Source organism: Physeter macrocephalus, chromosome 1, assembly GCF_002837175.3.
Source record: "Physeter macrocephalus isolate SW-GA chromosome 1, ASM283717v5, whole genome shotgun sequence".
Taxonomy (NCBI): Eukaryota; Metazoa; Chordata; class Mammalia; order Artiodactyla; family Physeteridae; genus Physeter; species Physeter macrocephalus.
Window position 1 is genome coordinate 46864906 of NC_041214.2, and position 24204 is coordinate 46889109.

The following is a 24204-nucleotide window of genomic DNA, read 5'->3' on the forward strand; positions in this document are numbered from 1 at the left end:
TAAGGATTTGTCAAGGATCACTAACGGTTTAAAAACTAGGCCAGATGCCTTTTCCTTTAAGAGGGGTTTGCAGGGTCCTGCTGAGGCCTGTTTCCGCATGTGGCCAAACAATCTCTTAGTCACCTGCCAAAATACTTCCATTGTGAGAATGCTCCAGAAAGGGCCTGCCAGGCAGAGAGGCAGGGGCCTCCCAGAGACTCTGCCTGGCTCCTGGGAGAGCGTCACTCGGGTTGATGGGCAGGGATGCCAGTGCCCTGCACTCTAACAAGTGATTCTTATGTGCGCTTTTGGCAGCTCTGCCTGCAGTGACGTCAGATCTTTCGAAGCCCTCGGTTGGCAGGCTGGCATGGATCTTAGCAGAAAACTATTGCGAGTGCGATTTGAACAGCAGATGCGTCAGATTGCCTCTGGCACGAAACTCCTGGTCCCCGAGGCCACCTGGGGTCTCCAGCCCACTCCACAGGTAGCTCAGGGCCTCCACAGTTCATTTCCCTCTTTGGCGTTCCAAAGAGGGTGTCAAAGGGTAAAGGCCCTCAGGAGGCCACAAACACCAGAAACGTACGCATCTCTGCTGTCAAAGTAGCTGTCCGCCCACTTTCTTTTTCAGTTTGGAGACTATAAAATATCAGGGTTGAAAGAGAGATGAAATCATGACTTTGAAGCAGACGTAAATTCCTAAGGGAAACTTGAAGGGAGAAGCTCGCCACAGCTCATGCTTGAAAAGTTGCGTGCTGAGCCCTCAGCCTTGCCAAGGACATTAAGTGCACGATGTGTTTGTGGCTGGTGGTAGCGAAGGCTTCTTTACTTTCTTTAACTGAACATATCTCTCAGAGGCTGGTTTCCATGAGCTTTACATTTTCTGAAAAACATTTTCTGGTGGGTATTCAAAGGGGAACAGAGGACTGATAGGCTAGCTCAAGTTGTAGAGCTAGCAAACTCAACGGAGTTCTTTCCAGACACCAGGGACTGAGAAAAGAGGGCACAGCCCAGAGAAAGAGGACCAAGAGAGGTCCAGGGAAACAAACTCAACCCAGTGCACAGAAACGAAAGATGGTACCTGGAGTCAGAGGAAGCCGGTGTCCTTGGCACAGCCGTGAGAGGGTACACACTTTCTAGAGGGCAACTTGGCAACATGTATCGAGAGCCCTAAAAGGTGTAGCCAAGGTCCTTAAATTCCACTTCTAGGATTTGCCCTTAGGAAATAGGCAGCTTTGTGAACTGGGCATAGGTACCAGGATGCTCGCTGCAGAATATTTATATTAGTGAAAAACTGGATGTGAGCTAAAGATCCTGTAACAGCAGATAACCTAAATTATGGGAGAGCTATTCCTTAGCATACTATGTGGTCATTAAATATGATTTTGTCTAGTGGTTACCAGTAGGGGGGAGGGGAGGGGGAGATACAACCTATTGAGTATAAGATGGCTCAAGGGTGTATTGTACAACACGGGGAATAGAGCCATATTTTGTAATAACTGTAAATGGAAAGTAACCTTTAAAAATTGTATAAAAATTTAAAAATTAAGTAATTAACTGTAGAGTTAAGCAATATTATTTCATGAGAGAATACTTAAATGTTATGTTCTACAGCTGAGGGTACAAAGTTCAGGCATTAGACACCAGGGTGCTGGCAGTGATCTGTTTCTTTATCTTGGTGCTGGTTACGCGGGTGTGTTAGGTCTGTGACAGTTCATTGACCTGTATGTGCCCCTTACTCTTTAGTAAAAGGTTTGAAAAGGTAGTTTCATAAGTAGAATGTTCACTATGGTACAAACTATATTAATATATTCCATATATGTATGTGTGTGTATATATGTACGTGTGTATACACAGATTTGAGAAAAGGAACTACGCTCCAAAATGTCAGCAGTTTATCTCCTGGTGGTGTTAACCATGAATCGTTACCTTTATTGTGCTGTGTCGGTCTCCAATGAATACGTATGATTTCTGTAATAGCCTCCAAAACTTTAATAGATGTTAATTTAAAAAAATGGTCAGAGGCATGGAAAAGCACACCAAATACAGATACAAGTCACAGTTCCTTGCCCAGGGCTCACCGGCTCCTCTGGGGTGGGTGTGAGTGGTCCCCACCTTGGGGCTGCTGGCCGGCCCGCGTGGCACCTGGCCCCCAGCACCCTGCAGCCGGGGGTGAGCGGGGGGCATATGCCCCGTCTCAGCGAGGCCTACGACCAGATCCCTGCGTCCCGAAGCCCAGTGCTCTGTCCTTCCGGGTATGGCTTCTGTGGAGGCTCAGAAATGGCCATGAGAAGGGTCCCTATCAGGGTCCGAGGATCCTAGCGGGCTCCCATGATGGCAAACTCACACGCACATGAACTGGAGGCTATGGTGGGATGGGATCATTCCAGGTGAGGACACTAAGCCTCCTTCTGGGGGAGACTAGGTTCCCTGGCACTCAGGTAGCTTCCATAAGGGGCCCAGGGCAGGACGTGGCCCTCTCTGTTCGAGATCTTTCTGGGACCTCTTGGAGGTCTGAAGAGCAACAGATTGGCCCTTGGTGGGGTTTTTCGAAGGGGAAGATTCTCCGGAAAACATAATCAACCCCATTTGATTAAAAAAAAGGAAGGTTAGAGACAGAATGGTAATATAATAGATGAAAGAACAGCAGAATTAACAGCTGAAATTTATGGAACATTTATGACCCAGGCACTACCCGTAAATTATCCCATTGAAGCCTCCTAATAGTTCTAAGAGGTAGATCCCCCAAGGAAAGTCTATGAGCTCTGGTGGGTGAGCTCTTCAGTGTGCCCTGAAGGTGGGGCAAGAAAGGGTGAGCCTCTAAGAGGGAAGACTTAAGGAGATTTTAAGATCCTTGCTCTGTGAGGGTCATTTCACCTGTCCTTGAGGATGAAGAAACCACCACACAGCCATCTTGCTGGGATATGTAGTGGAAATAATACAGATGGAGACTCAAGAGAACCACGGCCTCACCTTGAGTGGGTGAAATTCATCTTTGATCTTAATTTTCCCCATCTGTGAAATGGGGTTAATTAGAGCTATGCTGCTGATCTGTTAGCAGGACTGGATTTAATGTGGCAAACCTGGGCGTGGCAACCGGGACATCACAGGTGCTGACTGATGGAGTGAGGGCTGTCATGGTTTCCTGCACCTGGAGCCAGGCAGGTCGAGAGGCTCTTTGTCGACTCATGTGTACAAGCTAATGGATGACGACCCAGCAGAGAAGGCGGGGAGGCGCACGAAACAGTGCATTGCCATTCTGTACTGCCACGGCTTTCATATGACTAAGCCCCGACTAATTAGTATGAAATTACACATCATAGTCAGTACTCCTGGAGATCAAGGAAACCATAATGAAAAAGAATGAAGAAGGAAAAGCAATCTCCTCACCTCACAAAACATAGGCAACTTTTTGGCAAAATCCACCACTCTGGTAATTGCTGGTGTGATGATTTTTGTAAAATGGCTGAAGGCTTCCAAGTCGACCTTTCCACCTTCTGGGGCGTTTACTATTGGTGCTTGTCCAATGTCTTCTGGCTGAGGAGGTGAGACAAGGAAAATTTAAATGAAGACATTGAAGGGATCATGGATCACGGTTCTCACGTGGCAGAAAATCTCTTCTGAACTGACATACTGTCCAGTTTCCGCATCTTTTATTAAGAGACCCTACAGTTTTCACGTCCTTTAGTTCTCTGAGCAAAGATATCTGTCTTGGCCATTGCTTTCAAAGGCCCCCAGTGATCATGGTCACAGGATTGTTGCTGCAGAAAGAAACAGAAAGTGAGAGAGAGAGAAAGAGGGAGAGAGGGAGGAACAACAGGAATTTGGGTTCTGCTTCTGAGTGCACAAAGGTGACCTATGTCCTGGGGGCTCTGGGTGCCGTTTTCAGAGCACGGCACACTCTGGAGGGCGCCTTTCTGTGGGAGGTGGGCACGGCGTGGGCAGGCATGGGGAGCCCTGGTCAACAGCACCCGGGGGCTTCGTTCTGGCTTCTGATGCCTTTTGCTTGGCTCGAGCCCTCCACACGCCAGCTGGAGGAGGCCTCCACAGGCTGGGGGAAGCCCTCTGCTTTGGGTTGCCTCCAGGGACTGGGCTGTGCGCGCTAGGCAAACTGGAGGGCAGAGTGGAGAATTTACTAGTACGCCTTCTCTGCCCTTGTTCGCAACCATCCATCGCCTTGCTGCTCACGGAGCGGGGTGTCAGCTGCTTGGGTGTCATCTGGAGACTTGTTGGAAATGCAGAATCCCAGCCCCCTCCCCAGACCTACTGGTGCAGAAGCATCATGCACGCAAGCCCTCAGGTGCTGTGCACACGCCAGGCCCCCATGTCCACTGGGGCCTTCTAGCTCCTCGACCTGCTGTCCAGTGACCGCCATGCTGTGGCGTCACCGCTGAATGGCTGGTGAGCGCACCTCTGGTGACAAGACCGTGGCCTGCCTCCAAGGTCCCCAGACTTTCCTGTGCATCAGAATGATCCCCAGACTTTCCAATATAGTAGGTCTCTGTTAAGGAATCTGAGTTCCTAACAACTTTCCAGGGCACTGATGCTTCTGGTCTGAGCCCACACTTTGAGAACCACTGGGCTAGCACTGAGGAATCCACTTCCCATTTTTCTTCCCCCATCTCCCCTGTTACTGCTCACATCTAAGTTTTAGCACGAAGAAAAGCAAGGATGATTCTTTCACTATCTTGTTGCCAGGGCACCAGGGTCAACAGGAGCAGCCCAGGCCCTCCAAAGTGTGGTCAAAGTTGTGGGTACAGCCTGGGGAAGGATTTTTAAATCTATTACATAACAAACGCTGGCAGCATTGACCTTTTTGGAATTATCCAGGAGGTTCTTCTGTTTATTTTATTTTACTTTTTCATTGTTTGTTTTGGGGGCAGTGAGTGGATGGGAAAGACAACTGGTTTCTCTCTTGTTTCAGAATCAATGACGATATTTTGGGGCAACTGCTGGCATGGCAAAGCCTAGGAAGGCTACTGGTTCTCCGGGTGCAGACGGAATTGATGCAATAATCACATGTACCACTTCTCTCTTTCTCTCTCTCTCTCTCTCTCTCTCTCTCTCTCTCTGTCTGTCTTTCTCACATAGACTGAGCTAAGGGAAAAGGTACACAGAAAGTCTGGGCGTGATTCTGATACACAGTGAAGTTTGGTCACTGCTACTTCCGGCATCCTTCAGATCTCCTTGCTGGTCTTGCTAATCCCTGCCACCCCGAAATGCGGCCTGTCTCACCTGCGTGTCTACTTTACAGCTCTTCTCTCTCTCTCTCTCTCTCTCTCTCTCTCTCTCTCTCTCTCTGTCTGTCTTTCTCACATGGACTGAGCTAAGGGAAAAGGTACACAGAAAGTCTGGGCGTGATTCTGATACACAGTGAAGTTTGGTCACTGCTACTTCCGGCATCCTTCAGATCTCCTTGCTGGTCTTGCTAATCCCTGCCACCCCGAAATGCGGCCTGTCTCACCTGCGTGTCTACTTTACAGCTCTCTTAGGAAGATCAATTGATAAAAGGAACATGGTCACACATTAAAAAGGTAGGGAGGTGTACACACACACACACATAGGGTGAACTTTTTAAGACATAAAAATCTTTTAATAACATAGCTTTGGCCTGGAATGGTCTTCGGTGGCTTACTATGGATGTTAATAATTTCCATTTAATCTGTGAGTCTGTGGGGCATTTGAATCACCGTCTGTGATACCTCTAAAGGTTTGAAAAATGGGAGGGAAATTATACAAGGAAATATGACAATTTTAACTAAAATTAAACGCCCAAATGTAACAACCTCACAAGCTTTCCTGTTGATAAATATCAGAGTAGGAAAAAAAATTACTTTTAAGCCTTTGGGTATTTAATGGAAAATACAATTGCTAGAAGTAAAACCACATACAAAGTAAAAGCCTTCTATTACATTATTAAGCTTTATATCCATAATAGGTCTTGGATACTAGAAAAAAACATACAGGAGCTTGGTGTGGCGTCTGCTGGTTCCAGGAGATTTGAGCTCCAGCCAGGATGATCGAGGTTGTTTGCAACGACCATCTGGGGAGGAAGGTCCGCCTTAAATGCAATACTGATGACACCATCGGGGACCTTAGGAAGCTGATTGCAGCCCAAACTGGCACCCTTTGGAACAAGATTGTATTGAAGAAGTGGTACACGATTTTTAAGGACCACGTATCTCTGGGTGACTATGAAATCCACGATGGGATGAACCTGGAGCTTTATTAGCAATAGAGCAGAATTCCTTCTCCCCCCACACTAATATGGATGCTTGTTTTTGAAAACTCATGTAAATAAAAACTTAGAGGCTGAAGAAAACCAACAACAAAACATATATATGAATTGACCCAAGTTAACACATCAGGAATACAATTAAAGTTGAGCTTGTTTGTGACTTCCCTGAAGATTTTTTACCCATAAGGACAACACATTATTTGCTAAAATGTTTGGAAGATGCTACAAATAGAGTACAAATATTTGGCACAATTGAATCTACTGGATAGCTTCTTACAGCTAGTAGCCTATAGTCCACTCCCTGAACACGTGTGCTCACACACACGTGTGTTTATGCACATGAGATCAAACTCGGAGACTGAGGCTAGGTGAGGCTTGCAGGCTCACCACTGGGGACTGGGGGGAAGCCTGCTTTTTGCCTCTGTGGATCAAAGTGCTTGAGCTGCTCAAAGGGGTGGGCAGGGGGTCCTAATGGACCTCCGTAGCCTGCCCTGCCTACCTCTTCCCGTCTCTGCCACAACCTGCATCATGCTTTTCCATCTCGGGGCGGCCTTCCTTCTGGACTTTTGCTTTCTTCAAAGTCCTCACTTCCTTCTCATCTCTGCCAATTCCAAATCCCACCCACTTCCAACTCTATCTTCTCCTCGAAGCCCTCTCAGGTGGCCTCAGCGGGAAATGATTCTACCTCATTTGAATACACCTGGTGGCCCATGTAACCACTCATCTGGCACCTAGGCACTTATTACTATTACTTTTATTGTAGTTATGCAGGTACGCATCTAAGCTATGAACTTCTCAAGGTGGGGGGATATGCCTTGAGTATCTTTGTCTACTGTATAGATGGTACTGGGCCAAATGGTGGAGGACTGAGGGAGTGAATAAACCTGTGTTTATGCATGCACTCAACCAATGTTTATTGAGTAACTACTATGGGGTCAGGCCTTGTTCGAGATGCTGAGGTGACAGCAATGAACAATGTATCCTCAAGGAACCTTCATACAGTGAAGGAAGACAGACAATAAATGAAAAGAATACTCTCATGGAAGAATTTTAGTTTGTGATAAGACTGGAGATGACCTAATTATACAGGGGGCTCAGGAGGTTGGGTGGTCAGCCAGGCCCCTTTGAGAAGTGATGTGTGAGCTTTTACTTGCAGAATGTCATTTTAGGCAGAGGGCAAACCCAGTGCAAAGTCCCAAGGTCAGAAAGGAGGCCCGTGTGGTTAGGCCCAGAGGTGGCATGAGATAAAGGATGGAAGGCCGGCAAGGGTCCCATCACGATGGGCCTTCAGGGCCATGGAGGGGAGATGGGCAAATTTTAAATGCCATGGGGCACCGCTGAAGGGCTTTAAACAGGGGAGCAGCATGACGAAATTTATGGTTCTATGTGGAGAAGGGATGTGGTTGCCAAGGAAGAGGCGGGAGAACAGCAGCAGTGGTTTGGGCAGGAGATGAAGTGGGCTGGACCACGGGGGCAGCAGGAGAGATGGAGAAAAGTACGACTTGGAGACATATCTAGGGAGCCCAGGGCAGGGGTTTCTGATGGACTGGAGATGGGGTGAAGGTCAATAAGGAATCCAGCACGTATCCTCTGGGGCAGTGGAGGCGGGGGACCTACAGAAGGAGAGATTCAGGGGTGTGTGGTGTGGGTTTCAACCCTAGCTCAGCACTAGAGGTGGCTGTTACAACACATATCGAGATGACCTAGTGGAGGCGGGGGACCTACAGAAGGAGAGATTCAGGGGTGTGTGGTGTGGGCTTCAACCCTAGCTCAGCACTAGAGGTGGCTGTTACAACACAAAGACCTGGGGCTTTGTGCTTTGACTGTTGCATCAGAATTGTTCAAGGGGAGTAGGAAGTGCTACCAGTTGACCTCTTTGCAAGTGGCTGTCTCAGAGCTGAGGGCTTCTTGGCTGGGGTCTCTGGCACATGCAGAGGGGATGGGGCCAGACGGGACTCTTCCTCTGAGTGATTGCAGGGTGTCTCCCGGCACCTTTGTGATGGGGAACAAATGGTGATGAGAGGTCCCTGGGCCTTGGGCCTTTTCCTGGGATGATCAGGGACAGGATGGTACGGGTGGTGGCGCAGGGATGAAGCACATTGTAACTCCGTAGGAGGTTGTTAACGACATGCCAAGCACTACTATCTATTACTTTTACACCATTGATAAGGGCATAAAGGCAACCGAGACTTAGAGATGGGAAGTAACTTACCCAAAGTCACATAATTAAAAAGCAACAGAGGCAGGCAACAAACTCAGGCTGTCTGGTTCCAATTTCTATGCACATAACTACTAGACTACGCTGCCTTCTTCTGATGTAATTATAATCATTTTGGGTGACAGAAGCCTTCCTGGCTTGATTGCACTTGTTTTATGACCACACGTGGTCAAATCACCCATCCTGCATCACCCTTCTACTTATGCCCCTTTTCTGAGGCTATTCCCATTGAGAATTTGTGTCATCAGGCAGTAGCTCTGCCAGGGGAAAAGTAGGGCAGGCCCACCCTGGTTCTGATGGTCACATTTTATACCTGGTGGAACATCCACCCAAAGCCATACCTCTGCATGTGAACTAAGGGAGCAGAGTAATAATGAGACAGGCTGGGACCTGGGACCTGGGACCCTCTGCTGCAGGGAGAACTGACAAACGTCTCCTCCCACAAGAAAATACAGAGAAACTATAAGGGACTAAAAATAACTGCGTACATGTGCGGTTGGGGCAAATTATGGACAAGACGACACAAAAAGACCAAAAAAAATAAACCCACCTGCCACTTCCGAGGAGTCGGCAGCAAAAGCACAGTACTGGGCATATGCCCCCTGCACTCAACACCACCAAGGGGTGGGCAGACCACCTAGGACATCCCTCTGGCCCCGCCCCTGCCCTCACCCCATGTAAGGAACCAGCTCGCCCCCACTCCCCCCAGGGAGCTAGCAAGGGCACCTGCTACTTGTTCTTGCTCCCCTCTGCTGCATCAGGGACCCCGATAAAGCCTTGCCTGAACTCTTCACCTGGTCTCTGATCCATTTCTATTGATTAGGGAGTCCAAGAACTCTGGCGGGTAAAAACAACAGTGTTCAACAGACAATACTGTCGCTGTATGGAGTTTACTCCAATCCAATGTCTTCCACATCTGGGAGTGCAGATGTGAGCTGCCTTGGTGGAGAGACTCTGCTTTCCCTTGTTCGCCACCACCGGCCTCTTGCCCCCTCTCAGTCCATGATGATCTACTTTTCATCATCACTGTCACCACATAGGAATCGGCTCTTCTGCACCATCAGAGATTTGAGTGGATTGGAGAATGACTTAAATGTTTTTGGAAGTAGTTTTAAAGAGTGGCTTTAGAATTACTGTGAAAATCTGCATGGCTTTTGCAAAAGTTCCTTACTTGCCAATGACTCATTTTCACAGGCGTATCGATTTGAAACCCCGGTCCAACCACCCATCTCTGTTTATGACTTGAGTCCTGGTCTTAGGGTAAAAAACGATGAAGAAGCTCCTTTTGGGAAGTAAGTTACTTACCCATTCCAGATAAATAAATACTTCTAGCTTTTATGACAACATATAATTTTTAATCCCTTATGACATTGCCACACTATTATTAACATAATAGGCCTCCGCAAATTCTTTTCCAGAACAAGATGGGCAATCATCACATAAAAATAAATGAAATAATATACGTAGCAGTGTTGTAAGCAAAAAAAGTGGTATTGGCCACACAAGAAATGCAAATCTGAATGTGCAGAAGCCAGTTCAGGACATGGATACTATGTAGCAAACCTGTCTTTAATGAAGGATTCTTTTTTTTTTTTTAGAGATTTTTTTGCAGAAGCCAGTTCAGGACATGGATACTATGTAGCAAACCTGTCTTTAATGAAGGATTCTTTTTTTTTTTTTTAGAGATTTTTTTGATGTGGACCATTTTTAAAGTCTTTATTGAATTTGTTACAATATTGTTTCTGTTTTATGTGTTGGTGTTCTGGCCAGGGGGCATGTGGGATCTTAGCTCCCCATTGGGAGGCATGTGGGATCTTAGCTCCCGGACCAGGGATTGAACCCACATCCCCTGCTTTGGAAGGTGAAGTCTTAACAACTGGACTACCAGGAAAGTCCCTAATGAAGTATTCTTAATGTCCTTGCAGGAATAATTCACCCCTCAAAAGCGTGAACTTTTTATCCTGAGCATAAATACTCAGTCAGAGTCACCCTGCTGCAGGGGGTGTGCATAAATGTGTCAAGTGGCTAAGACACAGGGCTTAGTTGTGCTGTTTCTGAGGATGGGTCCGTGGAACTGGATGGTTTGTTACACAGATATTTACTGGGCTCTGTTCTGCTTATCTACTGCTGTGTAACAAACTTCCCCAAAACTTAGTGGCTGAAAACAACCAATTTTCACTATCTCTCAGAGTTCTGTGGATTGATGGGCTCAGCTGGGTGGTTCTCACTTGGGGTCCCTCATGAAATGGCAGCAGAGTCTGGTGTCACCTGCAGGCTTTCTTACTCACATTTCTGGTGCCTGGGCTGGTTGGGAGTCTCTCCAAATGGCTGGCTTGAGCTTCCTCACAGCATGGTGGTCTCAAGGTACTTGGACTTTTTTTTACATGGCAGTTGGCTTCCCTCAGAGAGACCAGATGGCATCCCTCTCCAAGATAACCAGTGTGGAACTGCAAGCCTTCTTATAACCCAGCCTTAGAAGTCACCCTGCCCAAGTCCATTGCTTCAAGGAATCACAGCTCAGCCCAGCCTCAAGGGAAGAGAGGAATAGACTCCACCTCTCCATGGGAGAGAATGGGCCGTGAAGGCAGGGAGGAAAGAACTTATTGGCAGTCACCTTGGTGAAAAGATACCACAAGTTTCAACCATGTTGCATAGTGTGGTGGTTAAGAGCATGGATCCTGGAGCTGGGCTGTGTCCATCACCACTGCTTACTAGCTGGGAGATTGAGGGTAAATCTCCTTAACTTCTTTGTCTCCGTTTGTAAAATGGAGATATTAACCACATCTACCTACATAGGTTGGTTGACATAGGGAGTTAATACCTGGAAAGCACTTACACTGGTACCTGTCACTTGGCCAGGGCCATCCAAGTGTCTCCTAACTTAACTGTTAGTGGCTGCCACCAACAAAGTGTGTTAGAACCTTTTCATTAACAACAATGAAGGTAATTATTGGAGGGCAGGTGGATTATGGGTAAGCTTTTTCTTTCCAAAATTTTCCTTTAAGGTTGTTGTTATACCGTCTTCATGAAACAAACCAAACCAAACAAAACAAAAAACTAGCCCATTATAATGGTGATGTTGAGGCGTGAAGACAATGATAACACTATAGCTCCTTGTTCGGATGAGGAGTGCCCTCACCTATCCGGGAGATACAAACAGACCCACAGAATATCCGGTGCTGGGACTGAGTGAGGTCCTCATAAAACTTCATGTCATAAACTAAGAGCTGGGTCAGTCTCTGAGACGGCCAAACACCAGCTGGTGGTGGGATGGGTAGTCCATCTGGGAACTTGGGACAACAGACCTGAGTTGGCCTTTGGGCCTGGCCCAGCTACTTTCTGGCATTGTGATCTTCGGGCGAGACACTGAAGGCTTGGTTTGTGTACCTATAAAACGGGGACAGTGATTCCAGCCTACGTACCCCAAAGTGTTGTGAAGTCCAAAGAAGAAATAGAAGGAAGGACTTTCACGATGGTTAGTTTTTATAAAAACATCAAACAATGATATTCCAAGGGTCTGGAAAGGCCTGTTTTTCTTTACACTCCCCTCCCCCATCCCTCCTCCCCAGTCCCACTGTCCTCCTGGACACGAGATAATTTATTTTAAACTCAACATTTTGACTTCTGTTGGCATAAAAATACGTTTGAGATATGAGTCACTTCATTCTAGGAGTGATTCTAAAGGGGATATTTTGGAGTGAGTTTAGGGGACTAGGTATGTATATAAATGGGCATCTGAAGGAAGAAATAGGTATAAAAAGGGAAAGCTAGCAGGTAAAGAATCAACTGATCCAGGGCTGCCCTTACAGCAGAAGCAAAGAGATAAGTGCATTAGAATTCAGTGACTCACAGGCAGGAGAAGGTCAGACAGACCTGGGTTTATATCCCGGCTCTGCACTCTACTCCAGTTAATCATCCGCAGGGAGGACACTGGCATCCCGGATTCTGAGGACCAAACGGAGCGCACAGAGGAGGAAGCGGAAGGGGCGGGGCCTTACCAGGAACTTCCGCTTCTGCTTCCAGTGGCTGCCTTGGGCGTTGGTGGCCACGTGGGCCTCGGTGACGGTCTTGATGAGCTCCCACTCCTGGTTGGTGGGCTCGGGCTTGTGACCGATGGATCTCTGCAGCTCCTCCCGCCGCCTCTTCTCTCGGTTCTCCTCGATCAGCTTCCTCTTGGCCAGACGCTTGCTGTCGTCCAGGACCACTGGGGGCGGGGAGGGACACAGAACAGACACTCCCCAGACACCTGGCAGACCCGCGGGGGCTCGGGCCGGTGCATAGCCCGCTCAGGGGGATTGCGGGGGTCACCCTGGGCCATTTCTCTCTTGGCAGCAAACTGCTATGGACGAGCCATCTTCCACCAGTAGCCCCAGCACCAAACTCCCCACGCCTAGCCAGCTTTCTAGAACAAAGATGGGGGCGGGGTGGGGGGGATGGGGGCTGTACACTGGGCATCTCAGCCTCACGGAGGGGGGGGCCCTAGATAAGAATGAACCAGAGACAGGTAAAGCCCATCCTACCTATAGGTTCACAGGTGTGTCTGTCTAGCCAATCATCTGAATTCACTCTTAGGGTTTCTGTTCCTTCCCTCCACCCCCCAAATGGCTCTTACTAAGAAGAACTGCAGGTTCAAAAAGTTCTTGAGCAGTAAACAGAGGCTGGCAATCCCTTCCTCAAAGGAAAAAGGAGTCTAACTCTTCATTCGTTTCCTGAAGGCTGATTGGAGTATGGCGGGGCCTAGCTCAGGCCTCACAGGCACTCACTTTGCATTTCTCTCTACCTGGTCAACCCTCAAAGGTGATTAAAGAGCCCAGGCTTTGGAATCTAGAAAGACTCAGGTTTGAATCTCTATATTACCACATTCTAGCTGTGTGACCTTCGGCAGGTTACTGAGGCTCTCTGAGCTTTCATTTCTTCCCATATAAAATCCGATCAGGGGACTTCCCTGGTGGTCTAGTGGTTAAGACTTCTTTTTCCAATGCAGGGGTTGTGGGTTCCATCCCTGGTTGGGGAGCTAAGATCCCACATGCCTCGCGGCCAAAAATCCAAAACATAAAACAGAAGCAATATTGTAACAAATTCAATAAAGACTTTAAAAATGATCTACATCAAAAAAAAACTTAAAAAAAATCGGATCAATAATACCTACTTTGCAGGGTATCAGTGTGATAATGCATTACACATGCTCAGGAAGTAGAGCCATGACTTTTATCATTTATGCAAAAGGGAAATAAGAAGGGCAGGTAACAAGAAACCTATATTTCTGTGGTTAATTTCCAAAACGAAACCATTTCACCAGACTCTCAGTAGCTCTCCGTGGCGTGGAAAGACTCAGGTTTCGTACTACAGAGTCATAGGGTTTTACCACTGGAGGGTCCTCAGCTCTTATCTAGTGCAACTCCCTCCTTCACAGAGGAGGAAGGAGATCATGACTTCCTTAAAGTCACACAGCAAGTTCATGGCAGAGCCAAGGCAAGACCCAGGACCCCTGACTGTGGTCCTACAATATCACTGTCCTAGGACCATTTCTTGAGGAAGCCGTGACCTGGTAGGGAAAGAAAAAAAAGCAAACGTAGCAGAGGAAGAGAACCAGAGGTGCCTGGCAAATCCACAAACAGAAGAATGAAACCCCAATCATGGAGATGTGATTGGATCATCAGAGTCAAGGGAGCACTTAGACATGTGGGCACGATGGGTGAGCCCTGTGAAGTCATCATGATTCACTCCTTAAGGGAGACGAGGAATGGGCTACACTCATAACCTCACTCCCCAAATGCTTCCCTGGTGCCAGGGATCGTGGCATTGGATGTGCGTTATCTAATTTATTCCTGAAAAGCACCTGTGGGGCTGGCGATAACTTCACACAAGGAAACCGGAAGTTAAGTCCGATGGGCACACAGCTAGTAAGTGGCAGGCCTGGGACTCCAACAGCTTTTCTGATTATAAAACCTGAGCTCTTGTAATGCTTCACAAGCAAGCAAGGTGCACTCAAATTTCCACCCAGTGTAGATCAACACTGAGTTTTTAAACTTCATCAACATTCATATCTTTAACTTCTTAATAAAACAGTGCAATGGACATTCAACCGGTCACTCATTTCCATAGAACCTTAGCAGGCATTTTGTTGGCAACCGCTAAAAGCCTTTCAAAGATCAAGACAAAGAACTCAGCCAGAGGTGAAGGATTAAACCAGGGTTTCCAGCCTCATGCCCAGACACAACCCTCCTCTTTTTTTTTTTTTTTTTTAAAAAAAGATTCCTCTTTCTGTCTTCTTTAATGGGCAAACCAGGACGTTCCAGAGATTTTTTGGTTTTTGTTCTAGCTGAGAGAACCCTGTTTATCGCATAAATGTAGCTGTGACTATTTCCTCTTCACAAGGAAAAATCCTCATTGCATTCTTTTTTTTCTTTCCTTTTCTTTCTTTTACTTTAAACTGAAAGTTGGACTCCTTCATTGATGTGCAAAAAAATTTATGCCAGTGGAAACCAGAAACCCTGATGCCTGGCAAAAGGGAGGCCACATGTTGTGAATGACACGATTCTTATTTCATAATTAGATTAATTAAAGTGACTGGTGTAAATCCCTTGCGCAGTGTGGGGAGAAGAGACCCCAACGGCTAATCTCACCACCATATGCTGTGGCACTTTGAAAACTGGGTAGGATGACTTCAGCTTGGAATGTTTTTATGGCTAAAAATATAACAAAAAAACCAACTGCAGAATGAGTCATGCAATAGCACTCAAGTTCACATTCTTCAGAAATTTCTGAACACGATGTTTTTTACCAAGTGCCCTGACTCCAAAAGTGTCCGCAAAATAAATTCCTGTCTCTGCTTAAATTACACTTTATCGAGGTGGAAGGACAAGACTTCTCATCTGTAACCTCTGTGCAGACAGAGTACTGCTGACTGTCCTGCAGGCATGATGGGGACAATTTAACCTCTGTCCCTCACCCATCACCTGGATGCCTTTGGAGTCAGGAGTTGATGGGGAGGGTAGGATGGAAACCGCCCAGCTATGGCTGGGAGTGAGGGTCCCTGAGGATGCTGGGTGCTCTCCCTCTGTCCACATGCGTTCCTGCTTTCTTTCCTGCCTGGGTGATTTCCTTGAGCCAACCTTTTCCCCAGTCAACACTCCTTGAATATGAAGCAAAGGGAGAAGGTTACTTACAATCTGTTGCCATGCCAACGTAGATGCATTTTTTAAAGCGACATTCCTGGCACTGATTTCTTGTAACTTTGTCTATGACACATTTTCCTTCATATTTACAGGAATAGGATGGATGGAGATTTTTCTGAATGGTTCTTCTAAAGAAACCCTACATGAAAAAGAAAGACCCAAGACAACCATTTCATATTTTCTAGAAATAAGTGACTCCAGCATTTTGTATCTTCCTGACTGTGATGGATGGTTTTAGACCTTACCTCTGTACGGGCGGGCCTATAGCTCTATCTATTCAAATATAGGGCAGTTGGCCCGAAGTGAATCTAAATAATTCTAAATCTGAGGGAGATGTCAGAGGCTACCGAGTCTCTTCTTATCTTTTTGGCATTTACTCAAGGCTAACGGGAAGATCTCATGTTCGCGTTTATGTTTTCTAAACGATGAGTCATATAAATAAATTATATTATTTCATGCCATAACTGTGTTGCTAAATGAAGCTCTGAAGAGGTTTGCTACACTTTATACTGGAGAAATAAGAGCTGAATACTTGTGATGCTTTATTAATTAATTAATTTAATCATTTAGTATTTAAAGGGACACATTAATTGCCTTTAGAGATTTGGTTTAATTCTGGTTTTCAACTCTTGAGATGGCCATGACCAGCTCAGATAGCCGTTGAAACAACAGTCCTTGGGGAGGAGAAAATTCCGAGTTCTTTACCAAATTTTTCCCAGAGCTCATGGCACTGGAGTTTTCCTTTCCTAGCACCCTTTTTCTCCAATATCTGTAGACATGCACCCTAAAGTTCAATGTTTCTTCTTCTCTCAAGGCATGGGAGAGGGCCACCTGAGAATACAATGCAGTTCCAGGCTTTGGTGACTTACATAACATCCTCAAGGCTGTGTCATATGAGAACCTTTCTGGACACGATAAGTCTGGTAGGAATTTATAACGGCAGAAAGCAGGTATTGTGAGGGGCGCATTGCAAAGTGCTGCAGACAAGTGCCATGGCCTCTGTCTCTCCCACAACCTTCTGAGGTCAGTATTCTTAATATCTCCACTGTGGGGATTAAAAAACTAAGGCTTAGACAGGTTAAATCACTTGCCCCAAATCACATGGCAAGTACATGCTGGAACTCGGCCTGGAACCCAGGAGTTGGCTTACATGATATAGATTGAGTCCAATTTTACTGTATTATTTAAATGTTTTAGATGAACATTTTATAGACAGTCCCCTCTCACCCACCCCTCAAAATAGCCACATCGTTTTATGGTTTAGTAGAATAGCAAGGCACGACAAATTTTGAAGGATGTGGTCCACTAAACCTTAAAGGGACCTCCAACTTTGTTGCATAAATTGGACGGAAATGCCAGTTCATCTAGGCTAACCCAAATTGTAATTATCCCGTTTAACTTGCCCTGGCTTTATGTACTTATACCACTTGCATATTCCTCACTCAGACACAGGAGCTCTTCCTTGTAATGAAAAGGTCCAAGGTAGGATTTTCTACTGGGCATAGCAGAATAAAATGGAAAAATGACAGCAGTAACTGAAACTCATAGACTTGGTTTCGGGGCATGTTTGCAAACCCCTGATATTACTCTTGTTCCATTCCTAACAGAAGAACTGTCATATTGTGTTTGGCTTTGCATCCTTAAACACTGAGTCCATTAGTTTGAATGACATCGATGAACTGCCCTAAGATTCCCTAAAGCACACACGGGGCAGCTGCTGTGACATGTGTTTCCCGGGTGTTCAAGGTGGGTGGTCCTGCCAAAGCTTGGATGTCAGGGCCTGCACAGAACGAAAAACAAGCTGCCCCCGCTCCTCTACCCCATCCCCCTCCCTCCAATCCACCCTTCAAGGGTGACACTTGCTTGAAAGACAGAAGAAACTCAGAGATTCTAGCAAGGAGACATATGTCACAGACAGGGAGGAGGGGGGGACTGTCTAGAATCCTCTTTCTGGAGGATGCAAAGCGACCTAAGTCGCTTTGGGGCCTCCAGTGGGCATGACTGCTGCCCTGAAGATGGGAAATCGTTACTGTGGAGTTGGGAGACCTTTTCTCCCCCATCTGCTCACGCTGGCTTGTGTTCTGGGTGGCGGGAGCCCTACTGGGGAGCAAGACAACAGGAAGGTGGGAACAGGTGATATACCAGACGCAGAGGTAACGTTCATTTCTCCAAAAAGGCTACTCTGAGCTTTTACAAAGAATGAATGAAATAACTTATACTTGGCTTATTTGGAAAAAATGTTGAGGTAGCAGGCTTTGCTATTCATAGTGCCATCTTTTCTGTGGCTTATCTTGCTGTCTTCTCAGACACTTCATGGACCAAATCCCTTTTAAGATGTTGGCCTTCCCTAAGCTATGCTAAAAACATATTTTCCCACATGAAGGGACCACTTTATTTGAGTAAATGTTAAAGATGGTAGGTCCCTTAATTTTAAAAAGGGACAAAACTTAATTTTTGGATGTGAACTTGGATAGAAAATACTTAACAGAATCTACTTATAAAAAGCTCTTTTTAGCAGTGAGCTGACAAAAGAGATGTCCCAGGGACTGAATAAGAACATATCTTTCATTGATGATTTGTGGGTGAGCGGAGGTTTTGCTTTATAAATCGACATCAGACTCGTTTCTCTGCATTTTGAGAAGAACTGGATCCATTCCTTAGTGGTCCAAAATGATGCACTAATCAGTGCTACAAGGAACTGTCACCCTCCTAGTTCAATATTTGGGCAACTGTTAAAAAAGCTTAGAGTCTCTCTTTAAAAAGTGATTTACTCGGGGCAGTATCAACATTCTTTCTACAAAAGATGCATGAAAACTGGCCCATCACGACAGACGAAACATCTCCAAAAGATTTCCACTGTCTTCAGGGCAGAAACAGGCAAAAAAGATTCTCCCTCTACACACTACGAGTATGGCGTAGAAATACTTGCAAATTACAGGCTTGAGTAAACAAGATGTGAAGCGCAACTTTTTTCATCTTTGGCCATTTTTCAAAACTGTTTTTCATTTGACCACCTCTTTTGTCTTTCTCCAAGACACTGTCCTTACATTAAATGATCTGTGTAACCGCCCTAGGAAGGCTTTCTGATTTTATGATTGGGGCTATCCTGGAAACAGGATTCTGATCCGAGACAAAGGCACCAGGGCTGAGAAATCTAGCTTTCTGCTACATGATTGATTCTTTTAAGTAAACCTCAGCTGAATCAGGCCCCAAATATCCTGTGATCTTGGGAGAAGAGGGTAGTGGATTTCTTGATCATCATGAAGACATACGTGAGTCAGAGACACGTATTAATAGGTTAATAGGCTTGGTTCTCCTTTGTTTAAGTCAATCGCTAACGATCATTAAGTCCTCTGTAAGGCACATTTGGTCTTTAGAGTCACTTTCGGAGTTGAGTAAGAAATGGAATTGTCATTAGAGTCTCCCCCAGAATTCAAAATTTGACATTAAAAACTGATTTGAGAGAATCTCAACGCTGCATAATCAGGTAGGTAAAAGCCTTATGAACTGGGGCTAATTTAGAAAAAAGACCCATTTGAATTAGTAAGCTTTTGGAATGAGAGAAAGTATCTAAACTCATGCAGTTTCATTACTTTCAAAGCAAGCTGATAGAATTGGGCTTTCAAGAGACAGTCTGCAAGTGTCCCAGTTAATAAACAGCTGCAACTTATTTGTAATTAATTCCATTAAACTCCTTAAGACATTATTTCCACAGATGTAATAGCAACCTTTAGCTCAGTCTTTGTTAAAAGGTGACACATTCTATATCAAAGGGGCCTGGATGAATGAGAACATATTACATCACATTCCAAAATAAGTCTTGCCTTGAGATCTTAAAAATGACCTCTTTTCAATGGATAGATCATCTCAACACATCAGTAGGCTACATGTTTCCTAATTTCGTGCACAAAAAGTAGGGAGTTTGCATGGAAAATCTTCCACCAGGGAAATGAGACAGGTTAGTATGAAACCGACCTAACGTGTTGATTTTGGTGGTTAGGGTCAAAGGTTAGGAGAAAAGAGGGTAGTAAGAGGGAGGAAAGGAGAGGAGGGAGTGAGGTGGGTGACGGAGGGGGAAAGATGGACTTGTTTTATAAACATTAATACGATTTTTGCTCTAGGGTTCATATCTTCTGATAATTTAGTTTAAAAGAAGGTAAATAAAACATTTAACAAAAAATTAAAGCCTTTCTCTGACTTACTACCTCCTTTATAAAACATTAGCTGAACGCACTGGGTTCAGCTTTGTTTACCTTTACAGTGGACTTTATTTTCTAGGCTAGGCTGTTGGACCAAAACGTGTTTGCCAGAAACTCATCTTCACTTTTATAATGAAAATGTAAGTAGGCAAATTCAGGTTCACTTTCGGGAGGTAAACTGACTGTTGATCACTGGTGTCTTCTTGTCAAGTGTCTCCTGAAGATGGGTCTGGAGAGCGTGTAATTAGCTGATGGACGACCAGAATTTACTTACTGCAGGCTGTGCCATAAGCCAGTTTGGATAATTTCAGAATATAATTGAACCTAAGTAGCCTCAAAGATATTCCCTAATGGAACCCTTAAAAGTGAGCAAATTCTCTCAGATTCACACTGGCAAATAGCTTGTGGTTGGAGTGAACTCTGTCTCCTTAAACAGTGGAGATAAGACAGGAGGAGAAATGGTTATTTCTTGGGATGATAGCATGTTATAAAATATCTATGCATTTTTAAACTCAAAGGGAGGCTTTTATTAATTTCTTTTCATTTGATCAATTTTCTCCCTGTCTAAAACACCAGACCTCACACTGTCACAAAACTTCATCTAGTTATTTTTGATTTGGGGAAAAAAAAAATTCAGTTCTTGAATACGCCCCCCAAAATGAAGAGGATGAACACAGGCCATGAATGTCGGAATTTGGCTCTAATAGGAACTTAAACTTCAGGTTGCATTCTGGAGGACTCCTGGAAGGGGCTGGATTGGGGCTCACTGGCCCCAGGGCAGTTACCTTGCAGCCTTCACACGTGATGCACCGGTAGTGGTAGCCGGTGGCTTTGTCACCACACACGACACATAGCTCGTCCTTGTCTAAGTAACTGGGGATGTAGCCTGTGAAGAAGGAAAGAAGAAGCGTGTGAGAAAACAATATCATGTTAAAGACACACCATAGCCCGGAGGAGGACCAGGAGAGGACAGGAGGAAGGTGGATGAGGAGGCAGGGCTGACTTGTTCTGTACATTTTAATACAATTTTTGCTTTACAGTTTACATCTTGTGATCATTTAGTTTTAAATATACAAGGTAAGGAAAACATTGAACAAGAAAACATTTTAAAAAGTGACCTAATACACTATCTCAGTATCTTATATTTCCCTAGGACCTGAGTTCACATTTACAGAGTTAACACTAGGCCCGGGATTTCGGAATGCCTTAGAAACAGGTGTGCTCACGCTTGCTGTGCAGGTGGGAACAGGCCCGGAGGCTCTTGCAGCCAATGGATGTGGCAGAGAGGCCGGGATTTAAAAAAAAATTTATTTATAAGTGGATTTATCATTTTTGTTATACATAACATTATGGGTAATTATTAAAAAGAAAATATAAGATCTTTCAAGAGCAACCTGTTCTTTGCTCCTGAAAGGATTTGTACCCATTTTCACACCCCAATCACTAACTTAGATTACTGAACCGGGGAAACAGTTTCTTTTCTTCTTCCTAACACTGTAATACAATAGATTCCTGATTAGACCTTAGAATCACCCTGTTTAAAATGATTGAATCTTAGAATCAACTGTTTAAAAATACTGAATCTGAGAGACCAATCCCCAGAGAATCTTATTTCAATGGCTTTAGGGTGTGGAAACATAGGCATTGAATTTCCTAAAAGCTCTCTGGGTGATTCTAATGTACATCTAGAATTGAGAATCCCTGGGCCTGGGCTTATATGGAGAGATCCAGAGAGGCTGGGATTTGAGACACCTGGGGTGCTCTGGATAACACAGCCTCTTTCAAAAGGCTTATTTCTGAACTTGTTCCTAGGGAACTTGATCCACTTTGGAACCAAGGCAGCATGCAATAAATTCAGAAAACTTTATAGCTGGAAAGGTCCTGGGAGAGCAGGTAGTTTTGAGGTGAACAAGCCTTCAGAGGTTTAGCCTTCCTCAGGCTCACACTAGAAATTAACAGCAGAGACTAAAATCCAGATCTCCTGACTTCCAGCCCTCCAGGTTAAGTTATGTTGGTCTTTTTCTAAAAATAGACAGTTAACTTCAGGTAGAATGAATAAGGCCATCGAAAAAAAAAGGATCCTGCAAACTTGTGATATTATGATAGCACAACCAAACAACACTGGCAGTTCCTCAAAAGGTTAAACACAAAGTGACATATAACCCAGCAATTCCACTCTGAGGTATATGCCCAAGAGAACTGAAAACATGTATCCATACAAAAACTCATACATGAAGGTTCGAAGCAGTATTATTCATAAAATTCAAAATGTAGAAACAACTGAAATGTCCATCAAATCATGAATGGATAAACAAAATGTGGTATATTTAGTCTGGAGGTGTGCCTGAGAAGGCTGAGGATCTCGGCTAGGGTTTCTGAGAGAGGTGGCAATGCAGACAACTTCCAGCCTCATGAAAACTGCCTTAGAAAGTTTGAACTTTGGTATAAAAAAAAAAAAAGACAAAAATTCCACTCAGATGAACACTAAGACATCCAGATTCAAGCTCATCTAAGACTTAGTGATCTGGGGACACGCATGCTCACCAGTCAACTAGATTCGGTCCCGCTTTCTTGATGGCTCTCATCACTGGGTTTACTAGAGTGGCACGGGGCTAAGGATAGCTTAAGGGAGATGCCATGCTCCCACAGCAGAGAAATGAAAATCACTACGTCCAGGCCAGTTTGGTTGAGGTGCCATCACCAAAAGGGGAGATTTGAAGTCTGAATTTTATACACCTTGCTCAGCTGTCTACTTTGGTCTATAAAAACCACTATTCATTACACTCAAAAAGAGTCTTTGCTTGCTGGTTAGGTCTCCTCTTTACGTGATCATAAACCCCAAATCCCAAGCTGGTATGCCACTATCAGCTAGGTAACTGATGGTGCTCAAGTTTAAGGAGAAATACTAATAAAATCTACAGGAAAACTCATGAGGCATTGATTTATTCCAAATACAGTTTTGGGAATAAAATCCATAAAAAGAAACAACATAAAAATTCCAACAGGGCTATGTGTCTAGAGAACCAACTAGTTATCAAGTGTGTAGAATTGTGGGGAGAGTCATAGTGAAAAAGGTCAGAAATACTCTGGACCTAACTAACATTTTCCAGTGGTCAGTCTTTAGGAATCAAAAACAATGTGTATATTAGTTCCTTATAAAGTCCAGAGTTTTTAAATAAAAAAATTACACGAGTAATACAATTCATTGTAGAAAAACTGAAAGACGTAAATTAGCAAAAAACAGACTAACCTATCAACTTTCTACCACAGAGATAACCACTGTAGCATTTTGGTTTCTACATCGTAGATTAGTATGTTTGACTGTGTGTGCACATATGCGCGTGTGTGCATTGAAACACATAATCATAAAGTACAAAGTAACTTTTATTTTTAATTTATTTTTTAATTAAAAACTTTTTTTATTTTTTGGCTGCACCATGTGGTCTGTGGTATCTTAGTTCCCCCACCAGGGATCGAACCCGTGCCCCCTGATTTGGAAGTGCAGAGTCTTAACCACTGGACCACCAGGGAAGTCCCACAGAGTAACTTAAATAACAAAGTAATCCAATGATTAAAGCATGCACCTCCTGTTAAAGGCAGATGGAATATACATATCCATGTTGTCAGGAAACTACATTTTTTTAAATTAAATTGTCTTATTGGCCTGCCGATGCAGGGGAACCGGGTTCGCGCCCCGGTCCGGGAGGATCCCACATGCCGCGGAGCGGCTGGGCTCGTGAGCCGTGGCCGCTGGGCCTGCGCGTCCGGAGCCTGTGCTCCGCAACGGGAGAGGCCGCAGCAGAGGGAGGCCCGCATACCACACACAAAAAAATAAATAAAATAAATAAAAAAATAAAACATGTGCTGGGTTCCACATCCCTCCCCTCTTCTTTATACCATATCTTTATTTTTTTATTGAAGTATAGTTGCTGTACAATATTATATAAATTACAGGTGTACAACATAGTGATTCACAATTTTTAAAGGTTATACTCCATTTATAGTTATAAAATATTGGCTATATTCCCCATGTTGTACAGTATATCCCTGTAACTTATTTTACACCTAAAAGTTTGTTCCTCTTACTCCCCGACCTCCAACGTGCCCCTCCCCCTTCCCTCTCCCCACTGGTAACCACTAGTTTGTTCTCTATATCTGTGAGTCTGCTTCTTTTTTGTTATATTCACTACTTTGTTGTATTTTTTAGATTCCACATGTAAGTGATCTCATACAATTTTTGTCTTTCTCTGTCTGACTTATTTCACTTAGCATAATGCCCTCCAAGTCCATCCATGTTGTTACAAATGGAAAATTTTCATTCTTTTTTTATGGCTGAGTAGTAATCCATTGTATATACATACCACATCTTCTTCACCCATTCATCTGTTGATGGGC

General features: G+C 44.7%; 2 protein-coding genes across 19 annotated transcripts in view; one reads left to right on the forward strand and one right to left on the reverse strand.

Moving 5' to 3' along the window:
• LOC102991401 (thyroid hormone receptor beta) overlaps window positions 1-24204 on the reverse strand; it is a 383492-nt gene that overhangs the window by 7527 nt on the left and 351761 nt on the right. For all 18 annotated transcript variants that reach the window (XM_028490314.2, XM_028490312.2, XM_055079940.1 and 15 more), the window contains 4 exons: window positions 20595-20695; window positions 15602-15749; window positions 12431-12636; window positions 3367-3513 (listed from right to left, as the gene is read on the reverse strand). In XM_028490314.2, coding sequence (XP_028346115.1) covers window positions 3367-3513; window positions 12431-12636; window positions 15602-15749; window positions 20595-20695 — 602 coding nt within the window. The remainder of the gene's footprint in view (window positions 1-3366; window positions 3514-12430; window positions 12637-15601; window positions 15750-20594; window positions 20696-24204) is intronic.
• Window positions 5948-6251, forward strand: LOC112061978 (ubiquitin-like protein 5). The gene has a single exon (XM_024115209.3). It carries the CDS (start codon window positions 5993-5995, stop codon window positions 6206-6208), a length of 216 nt encoding a protein of 71 aa, XP_023970977.1. The 5' UTR covers window positions 5948-5992; the 3' UTR covers window positions 6209-6251.